General features: G+C 34.1%; 1 protein-coding gene and 1 non-coding gene across 2 annotated transcripts; both read left to right on the top strand.

Annotated features, from left to right (window-relative positions):
- Nucleotides 1-2,893: 2,893 nt before the first annotated feature.
- Nucleotides 2,894-2,999, top strand: LOC112085775. The gene has a single exon (XR_002899073.1). It is a non-coding gene; the product is annotated as a small nucleolar RNA R71 (small nucleolar RNA).
- Nucleotides 3,000-5,874: 2,875 nt separating this feature from the next.
- On the top strand, nt 5,875-7,853 carry LOC112085480. Its single transcript, XM_024154697.1, has 5 exons — nt 5,875-5,976; nt 6,973-7,237; nt 7,309-7,423; nt 7,531-7,658; nt 7,765-7,853. The coding sequence occupies exons 1-5, from the start codon at nt 5,875-5,877 to the stop codon at nt 7,851-7,853; spliced, it is 699 nt and encodes a 232-aa protein (XP_024010465.1).
- The last annotated feature ends 3,505 nt before the right edge of the window (nt 7,854-11,358 follow it).

The following is an 11,358-nucleotide window of genomic DNA, read 5'->3' on the forward strand; positions in this document are numbered from 1 at the left end:
TTTTCATTAAGTATCAGCCCTAGAATGAAACAGGCGATTTTTCCGTAGGAGTGGAAACCTACCTGCGGCGAGATCGTGAGTATTGACGAGTCTTATGCAGCTCTTGCGTTCTCTCCCTTCCAGGGCCAGAGTGGAAACCTACTGTTCAGGGTTGCGAGAAACAGTTGGTTATGATCACGACAGTGACGTAGTCATACCGCCGTACTCTAGCTCTAGAACCCATATATTGTTATCCGTCAATCCCAATCTATCTACCTTATTGTTAAAACCGATTATGATCCCTTAGAGTTCCCAAAAGCTCAGCGTTTTTAGCAATAGTTTACAATTCCATCGATTTTTACTTGCTTTCTTAGACCTGCATTTCAATTTCCTTAGTTCGTTATTTACTTGCCTTATTTACCTTTCATGCGATATTTTACTTGCCTTATTCGTTTAGTTCGATATTTTACTTATTCCATTTGCAGTTCATTCGATTTCTTTACTTGCTTTTTAGGATAGATTTATTTACTTTCTTTTTGTTTTAGTTTAATTTGCAAGAAAAACAACCAACCTTTAAAACCAATTTAGTCTAGAAATAAAGTTAAAAACCGTAGAAGAATACCAGGCACACAAATCTCTGTGGATTCGATCCCTAAATACTGCAACTGATTAGCTGTGCACTTGCGGCTTTCTTTTGTTTTGTTAAGGGTAAAACTTGTTCCCTCACGTAGTTGACACACTCAGCACCGCATCAGTTTAACACGGAAATTATGTTTTGGAAACTTCCCAGTTAAATCCCGTAATAAAACGGGGAATTGAAGTTCCGGGTTACGGGAAATAGGGAAAACTCGCCTAGTGATCGAAGCATGGCCGGCCGCGGGCCAGGTACGCGTGCCCGCGGTAGAATCGAGTCGGGCCGCGGCTGAAACACGCGGGCCGCGGTATAAGATGGGTCGGCCGCGGCTGGATTGATCGCGGCCGCGGAAAATGCTTACGGGAGTTCCCGTTTTCCTGCTTTCTCCTCCTATCTTTTTGTATTTTCTGGTTTTTTGAATGTTTTTGGTTTTTCTGGGTTTTATGAAAGCCTGAAATGCATTAAAAAAAAAAAGAAATCAAATAGAAAAGATATAAAAAGAAAATAAAATCATACCAAATAGGTAGCCTCCCATTAAGCGCTTTTGTTTAAAGTCTTTTAGCTAGACTCTTGGCAGAATTAGGATTGAGAAGAAGAGACAGGACTCTTTGAATTAAGAGTCCTTGTGGTCCTTCTTAGCCTGAAATTTGGATTTCCTTCATCTTGTATCACAATCTCTTTTCCCTTCTTGAGGTTTTTTGCATCCTTGAGGACATATTTTGTCTTCTCAACAATTCCTTCAAGATTTTTCTCCTTTTCCTTGATGATGTCTGGTGGCACCACTATCTTGATGTTTCCAAATTGCCTAGATGCAAGTGCTTTTAGTTCCTTCTTGTCCTCCATCACCTTCTCATTGTCCTTGTCTTTTTGATTTGGAGCTTGGTCTGGTGTGGTCTTATAGAACTTTCTCCTGTCCACATTTAAGAAAACTAAACAGCGATTTGCATGGTCAATAACAGCACCTACAGTAGCTAAGAATGGGCAACCAAATATCAAAGGTCTGTCTTTGTCCTTGTCCATCTCCAAGACTTGAAAATCGGATGGAATTGTTTTGTTTCCAATGATCAGTGGCAAATCCTGGATCATTCCTTCTGTTCTCTTTTGAGATGAATCACCAAAGATTATCCTTACTGGAGAGGAGACAAATGTACCTATACCAAGTTTCTCAGCAATAGATTTTGACATGAAATTCACATTAGCACCAGAATCACATAAAAAATCTAAAAATTCAATTCCAAAGATTGAACAGGTGAATGAGAAACGCCCTGGATCCTTAGACTTTTTGAGTCTTTGGTCAGGTAAGCGTTTGGGTACCTTAACAGGAATGACTCGGCTTCTCTCATGCTCGGTTTCAAAGTCCTTTATGAGAGGTTCAGGTGTCAATCTCTCCTTAGAGTCTGCGACAGGTTCTTCCTCCAAAATCTGTCATAGCATTGCAGAACTTTTTTGGGTTATCTTCTACTCTTCCTGGTAAAACTCCTGGTTGCCTCTTCATTGAATCTGCAGTTTGACCTATCTGATGTTCCAACTTCTTGACATGGGTCGCAAGAGATTCGAACTTTCCATTCAAATCAGTGTAGATACAATCGATCTTCACCCCCATTTCCCTGAATGACTTCTCTTTGCCTTGAGTAGTATGCATCATAGTTTGTTCAAGCGATTTTACCTGATTACTTAGCTGGGAAAGGGTTGCTTCTAATGAGCTGATCTGTGCTTGTTGAGGATTGAATGCTGGTCTTTGTTGGAAATTTCCTCCTCCATAGTTTCCACCTTGAAACTTGTTTTGAAAACTCCTTTGTTGCTGTGGATAGGGCTGATTTTCGGCTCCTTGGTTTCTATATGAGAGATTGTTGAAGTTGGCACCAGAGTTCCTAAAGTTGTTGTTGAAAGCTGGACTAGATCGATTATGATATGCCTGGGCTCCCATAAAATTGATTTCTTCCTCTTGGTACATGCCATCTTCTTCATATCTTCCATCTTTTTCATTTCCTACGTACAGCAATAACACAAGCATGTATATTCTTATTTTGAGACTTAAGAAGTTGGCTTACCATGCTTTTTAGCTCAGCAATATCCCTTGGTTCATGACTAGTGATAGTCTTCTTTGATCTGTCATACTCAGGATTGTTGTTGCAGTTAGCTAAAGCCAGATTTTTGATGAGTGCTCTCCTTTGTGGTATGGTTTTTGAACTGAAATCTCCATTGCTGGCAGTGTCAAGAGAAAGTTAGTACTTCTGCTGAAGTCCTCTGTAGAAGGTGCTTAGCAGGTTTGCTCCAGAGAAACCATGATGAGGGCAGTCTCTCTCATACTCCTTGAATTTCTCACAGGCTTCATAGAATGATTCTATTGGGCCTTGTTGGAAACTTTGTATCTTGTTTCTCAGCTGGTTCGATCTTGACTTCGTGTAGAAGTGGTTCAGGAAAGCTGACTTTCATTCTTCCCATGAAGTAATAGAACCAGATGGCATAGATTTCAACCATCTAAAAGCTTTATCACTTAGAGAGAAAGGAAAAAGCTTACACTTCACATAGTCCACAGTTTCTGGAGTTGTTCTCACCATTCCAGAGATTTCTTCAAAAAGATCAATGTGATCCATTGGATGCTCAGTAGAGATTCCATGGAATTGGTTCTGTTTCACCAAAGAGACTATCTGAGGTTTTATCTCATGATTATCTCTTGGAACAGGGATTTGAATAGCTGATCAATTTTGAAAGTGTTGGTGAGGTGCATCAAAATCGGCAATGAGTCTGTTCCGAGGCTGTCTTCTCGCAGGATTGGCAAGCTGTATTGGTCGATTTGCTTCTCTAACAACTGGTGGAACAATGTTTTCATCAGTCCTTCTTCCTTCAACATCGGCCTGGTCTTGTCTCCTTTGATTACCAGCGGCTTGAGCAGGATTTAGAGGGACTCGGTTTCCCTCTTCATCGAGTTGTGGCTGTCCATCTTCTTCATGAGCAGCATCTAGGTCGTCACCATGAACTGAATCACGGTCATCATCTCCAATGTGATCCTCCTGATCACGGTTTAAAAGATTTTCCCGATGGGCATTAGGATTGGCCATCTTGAGCGTTCTTCGTCTGAGTTTCCTAAGTGCTCTTCCGTGTTTGTCAATCTCGTCTAAGGGCAATACGATTTTGTCAGGATCTCTCCTAGTTTTCATGCATCAGTGAGCAAAGAAAGCAAATATAAAAAGAGGAGTTAGAAAATCTCCAGCAGAACTCGAAAATCTTGAGGTTTAGGATTGAAATTAGATTAAGAAGTCAAGTCAACAGCGACAGATCCCCGGAAACGGCGCCAAAATCTTGGTGTGAGTGCAGTGGGCAACACAAGTTTTACCCTAGACAAGCTGCAAGTGCACAGCAAACGCAGTAGTACTTAGAGATCGAATCCACAGAGATCTGTGTGTTGAGGACTTCTAACTGATGCTAAAAACGATCATAAACCTAATCTAATAAAAAGGAGTTTTGGTTTGTCACTAAATCTAATTATGCAGAGAATTAAAAAGAGCTTTAAGTAAAAATCGGTTGAAAAACAGTAAGTAAAAAGCGCTGGGTTCGAGGTTCATCTTTAGGGTTCATGTTCTAAAACACAAGGAATTTAGGCAAGGATTTTATATGACTCTGAAATTAGGATAGACACATGTAAGATTAGCCAACTCTCGTCACCCTAATCATCTAATCACTTGTTCATGGCAATTAACTCTCGCTCTCATGCCAGAACAAGATCATGCCTTGTAGATCGGAATTCATCTCTGCTTACGTATCCTCCGTAGGTAGCTTTCGTCTCCTATGACGGGGACGTCCATAAGATCCAGTTCAGGCAACCCAGATACAACACTCTCGTGGCTCGGATTAAACCTAGGATCGGATTCTGGGTGATCAATCCAGAATTACCGCTTTGAGAATTGGATGAATGGGAGAATCATTTTAAAAATCGAAATCTTTTTCCCTAAAAACCTAGATGTCATTCAAACATGGAGTCCCTTTGGATTACCCTTTCACCCAACTAGGTGACTACTCAGACATGGCTGAGGTAGACATCATCATCGGTTTAGAACTAAGAAGAAGAAAAGTAAAAGAAACAAGGTTGCAGAAAAACTTCTCTTATTGAAGACAGTATGGCGATGAAAAGCTTCTACAGATGCATAAAAATAAAACCTAAAACTATCAATGAGTTCTCTCTCAAAGAGAAGAAAGAGGCTCTCTTACAAAAGACCTAAAAATGAGTACTTATAGTGTTTCTCCAAGTCTTGGGCATCTAGGGCTTGTAAAATGGGTGCAGGAAGTGTCTTGGGCCTTAGTTGGGCTCCTGAGGTTCGGACATAGGTCCACCGGGGGTGAAACCTCCTGAGCCGCGGTGGAAAGAAGGCTGGCCGCGGATGAAAGCACTTGTGCTTGACTGGGCTTGTGTTGATTGGCCTTCAGTGCATTGATGATATCTTGAGATCTAACCGTTGGATTGCTTTGATTCTAAGTGTGTTGGAAAGCTTGTTGTCTTCTCTATAATGTCTCCAACTTTAAGGATGATCAGACGGTGAAAAGGTCTTCTTTGGTTGCCAAACTTCTGACAGCCTGAATTTATCCAAAAATGTACTTTTGCTCCAAAATGCACTCCAAAGTACCAAGTTTCCTGAAAAGCCTTGTAAAACTCCAAAACATGGAAAAAACTTATAAAACCTTTAAAACTGAGTAAAAACACCTGCATAAGATATTGAAAGTGATCCATAAAAGTGGTCAAAATCAGGTGTTATCAATATCTTGGTATGTTTCTTACAACTTTTTATTTTAAATCGTTTATGTAAGGAAGTCCAACATGTATTTAAAGGCAGTCTTTTATTTTTGCAGTTGATCTTCTCGGTGTTGTCACATTTGTTCAGAAACTTCAGTTAGGAGTTCCTATGTCCGATACATCGGACACACCCACGCAACATCCACTTATTCGTTTTAAAATTCAAGATTTCAGGTCTGTACAACTTATCCTCAAAACATATGTTATGTGTATATTGTTTACAAATTTTAAAGTATTTAAATAATGTTATAAATGATTTAAATATACAGTGGAGAATCTTTGAAATGTATTGCTTGGGATAACTTGGCAAGGAAATTTGAAGAACTTTGGAGGAATCGTGAAAGGTCTTTTAGGCATATTATTGTATTGCGATTTTTCTCTTTCACTAGATGGAGAGGTAACTAACTACCTCATTATTTGATATTTTAATTAATTATAAGTTTTACATATATATTTTTCCCATATACTGAGTATGTCTATGTATTTAGATGAATGGATAGTTGAATCGGAAAGATTCATATCTGATATTCTCGAGGATCTTCCCTACTCCAGAAGTGGAAAGAGCAAGGTTGAGGTATGTTTATTCCATCTTTGATATTGTATCCTATAGTTTAATATAGATAAATATATATATATATATATATATATATATATATATTGATAAAAAAATCCTAATATTATTTCAGACTTGCAACTTACATTGATTTTCCTCCGGTCCATGATGAATATGAAGACCATTCTCAGTAAAAGAGATTATTGTTTCCTATTTCTTATTTTTGTAATGTTAAACTTGAAAATCTTAACTTATATATTATTCTGATTGAGATAACTTATCCAAAAAATTTAATTGTGTTAGCATTTTTTCTTGAATCGTCCTCTATTTGTTTTCAACAAAAAATAACTATGATATTCAAAATTTGTATGGTCCGTGATTTGTGTCTGTATTAAAAAATATAGTACATAAATTCCGGGATTGTACTCTCATTAATTATTTGTAATTAATGAAATGAATTAATTGATTTAATTAAAGAGAAGTAGTCAGTACAAGATATGACATTTTTCTACCATCTTTACATATTTTCTATATATATTTAATCAATATAAAAGTTAAATATATCTATGAATTGAATGTAACCAATTTGGTTTGTTCGTGATTCACGTAGTGCAACAAATGTCAAAGGTTGCAATTTATTCTAATTTTACAAAACGACACAACCTTTCAAACCCTATACTTGCTTTGCTATACATATAAAGGACCAAGTAAAAAAATGTCTCTCCATCTTAACGAAAAAAAAAACCTAAAGGTTGAGGAAAACAACAATTTTCCTCAAACATGTCTCACTATTGTACACTTGAGTATCTTTCTCCCACAAAAAACTGACTCCAGAATTCTTATAAAAGTTCTACGAGTTTGGGAACACTTGAACTACCGTAATCAACGCCAGGAATTGCATCTTATCCTCGGTGACGAAAATGTAAGTTCATCTTTTTGAAGTTTTTTATTCTGTTGCACGTTATGAACATTTAAACACATGAATATCTGAAATGATTATTTGGTTCACGAATTTAGGGCTACAAAATAGAGGCATCGATAGATCAGGATCTTATCCCTTCGCTTGGTCCAAAGTTCAAAGAAGGAGAATGGAATTATGTCAAATTCTTCAACGTTGTCAATGCGTTCAGATCATTCAGAAGTACTATAAATTACCACTTCTTCAACATGAACGCCGATACTGTTGTAGACAAGACCTTTCAAGTCAATTCTAAGCATATGATGGATTTTATGCCATTTGATGCCATTATCCGAGGGAATTTCCCTACTGAGTACTCTATCGGTTAGGCTTCTCTCCTTTATTCAATTTAATAATTAGTATAAATATTGTGTAATGAAATTTTTTCTTTGTAGACTTGATCGGCGTAATCATCTATGTTGATGATGAACTAAGTACCGACATTGATGATCCCTACGAGATGATTTTTGGACCTACTCACAAATTGGACATTCAGATAAGAGACATGAAGTAAGATTTTTTATATTATCATCTATATATGTAAAGGCCAATAATTTGTCTTATATTGTACATATATTTTTTTATTAATGTTGTGGTAATATAATTTTCTGGTTTAGTTATGTTGAGATGGACATAACACTCATTGGGAAGACTGCTCTGGATTTCTGGAAGAAGTGGGAAGACATAGGTACTTATGAAACAGTATTGACTTTGCGCATGTTTCGTCTGACCTATGATTCTGAAGGTTGGTAATTAAAGTTTATAATCAAGTGGGAACATTCAATTCCACTTTGTTAATATGATAATTTGGCTTCTAACATGTGTGCTCTTTATATTTTAAAATCATACAGGGAGATATTGCATAAGGAATGCCGAAGACCATTCTGAAATACTTTTCAATCCTCACATAAAAGAGGTTTCTGATTATCTTGACTGGTAATTTTTCTAATTGGTATTAATATATATAATATATTTTATGGGTTATTTTAATATTTTTTCAATTATTAACTTGAAATTATTTTTGGCCAGGCTTCCTTTTACCGATATTCATGGAATCCGAGCTGGCCATAATTTTAATCCTTATTATGTACTTATATTTTCCCGTAACTGTTAAACATTCCCATTATGTAATATTTTCCCATAAAACTGAGATGGATTTGAACCTACTTTAGTATATTTGTAATGACTTGTTTAGTATTTATTTATGGTAATGTTTAATTGCCAATTTATTTATGTCATTTAATATCATTGTATTTATTGTTTATATATTTTACATGTATATATGTATAGTGTTGGATATAACATATACCATCTATATATAGAATCCATTTGATTTTAGAAAGGTTACTTCCTTTATAGACATTTTCTTCTATCAAATATTACACATTTCCATAATAATAAGACATTGCCAAATTATACTATTACAATATAGTAACGGCCATTTTTCATATTATGAAAATTTTAGTACCATAACGATTTATGTAAGTAGACTTCGACATTACATTTATTACTTACCTTTATGAATTTGCTTATTTATAACTATGCCAAACGATGAAACTATAACGCTTTTTTTTTAATCCAATGCTCACAATTGATCTTTTTTTTTGTCCATTGCTGACAACTGACGTTAAACGTTTCTCATGACATTTAGAGTTGAGTGTAAAATATTATATAAATTATCGATGTTTTAGTGTATGTGGATTATAATCAATGTAGCAGATGAGCTTATAATCTTACGAATTAATACACATATATGAGAAAGTGATATGGGAAAATTATTTTTTATTTGAATCAGTATAATACAATTTATTGTAGCATCATGCTTAGATAATTTCAATAAAGATAGATAATTAAGGTACAAAAAAAAACAGAGATAATTTTAGCTAAACTCTAAAGTTTCTCCTTCAACATTTATTCTTATGTGTCTGTAAGATTCAAAAACATATAATGTTGTTAGCTTCAATCATATTAGTTAAAAAAATCAACGTATTAATGGAATATTAACAGCTTACCCACGAAGATGTATCTAGGTACCGGATCTCTGTCTTAACGAAGCCGCATTCTATACATTTCAAACATATCTCCAGATCTATATGGAGATCGTGTTTTCCTTTTTTGCAATGTTCCTTTGGATCATCAGTCGATATTTCTTCATCAGGCTGCAGATAGTACATATTGATATAAACATCCAATAATACAGAAATCATCAATAAACCGAATAATTTAAAGTTTAAATTACCTCAGAAGGAAGCTCAATGACATTCGCATTTGATTTGCTGAGAAAGTCATTCATCTCTTCCCATATATTAGTTTCCTCAATCTCTGATTCAGAAATTGGAGGAGGTGATGGTGTTTCTTCCACACCAAATCTCAGGTTCAATGGTGGTGGATTAATTTTCAGTAATCCGTTTTTATCATAACGTTTTTATTGGTTATTCTCCATTTTTTCCAAATCTCTTATCAGGCGTTCAAGGTGGAAGAGAAAATTTAAAAAGTTTGTTTATAATCTAAGCAACTCTTATTTTATATAGGATAGGATAGTTATAAAATATTCAATGTCAACAATTTTCTATGTTTTATTGGGAATACTGTTTCAACCAACCAGTTTGACTTTTTAACTTTTGCTTTTGATATATGGACATAATATTTACACACGTCTTCTCCGTCCAATTCACACAAATTAGCTCATACAAAAAATATTGAAAATTTTTGATTTTCCTATTTACAGTTTGATTTAAACCGCAATATATGGTAACATAATTTAAAATTTTGGAAATCTTTTGAAAAAAAAATTAACAACTTTTTAAATTTCAATTTTAACTGAAATACATAATATAGAAAATGCAAATTTTGTTATTTGAGATAATTGCAAATGAGAAATAATAATTCTAACAATCCTAGAAATTAGGAAAATCGTTATAGTTCAAATTAAAAAATCTCAATTAAAAGGTATTTCTTACACAATATTGGATCTCATTCGAGGTAAATAACAATTTTCTACATAATTAGAGTTTTTTCTAAGAATTCCAGTGAATAATAAAATATCTACAATAGCAAAAACCTACAGAAAACGGTATACATTTCTGTTTAACTACTGAGCAAAATAACTTGTATCTCACTCTACAATAAGTACACTGTCAATCTATCCAGAAGTTGGTATAACAGTATATTTCATGTCGAAAGAGAGCATTTACAAGTAATATAATTACAATAACACTGTGGCGACATAATGAATAAAACTACTTATTCTGATGTGATTCTTGACAGACGCACAAGAAATATTATGTAGGAAAACGTGTATTTTTCTTTCATGTAAACATATTTTTTGTACGTCTATCTGAGGATCACATCAGAAAAATAATTGTAGTATGGGTTATGTTTGAGTGAGAATTGTTTGCTTGGTTAGTTAATCAAAATTCTCATATGGTGTGTATTTATAGAATTCTTAAAGAGTGACTTCTCATTTTCTTCGCTGTGTTTCATATTCCCCAAAAGTCGTTTATATTTAAAACATATCAAATAACATTTGACTGATTTATCATAATTTCCAAATAAGATACATTTCAAAATAAATAAATACATATTCGCATTTAATCTATAAAGTTCATATATGTCACATTTCGATGAATAACTTAAAAACATAAAATTAATGTATCCATTCATAATTACATGTATTCTTCATCTACACTTTCTTCATTATACATACCTAATTATAATTGCGTTGAATTTATAACTGCAAATATGAGGCAATTTTAAGACACAATCCAATTCTTAAATTAATAGCATACCATTTGGCCTAAAATTAGTAACAATGTATCCACACACAATGTCAATTATCAATATTGTAAAATTCGACCCAATAAGCTTAACAATTTACCCAATTAAATTAAAATATTAAAAAACGTTCAGACGTTCAGGTTAAATCATCTTGGGATAAATAAGTCTCATTTATTATACATTATAATTATCCCTATTAAGTAGTTTAATGGTTCATCACATTTCCAACTGACAAAGCATATTCTCTTATATTTATGTTTGATATTGTTTCGTTTTTTGATATCAAAAAACTATATTTATATCACTACTTAAGTAAAACAATGTACATATAAATTTGGTAGCTGTTTATATTTCCTATTTTAAATTGAAACAACTATTTTGTTAAATGAACAATATTAATTAGATTTGGTTCTTCATATTTATAACTACCGAAGTCAATGGTGTCATATATTTGTTTCCAACTTCTCCCACTTATTTTTATAGTTTGTTTTATTAGGATATATTCGTATACCGTAAACAAATATTTCTTAACTGGTTTGGTATGGTAGTTTAAAAACACTAGATAAGACTAACTATATATAGGTATCAGACTGTGGACGAAAGTTTATCATATTACTTCTTAATACAGTCCATTTACTCAATTGTTTGTTTTGAAAACTACATGCCAG

The sequence above is a fragment of the Eutrema salsugineum genome, unplaced genomic scaffold (genome assembly GCF_000478725.1).
Source record: "Eutrema salsugineum unplaced genomic scaffold, Eutsalg1_0 scaffold_3, whole genome shotgun sequence".
NCBI lineage: Eukaryota > Viridiplantae > Streptophyta > Magnoliopsida > Brassicales > Brassicaceae > Eutrema > Eutrema salsugineum.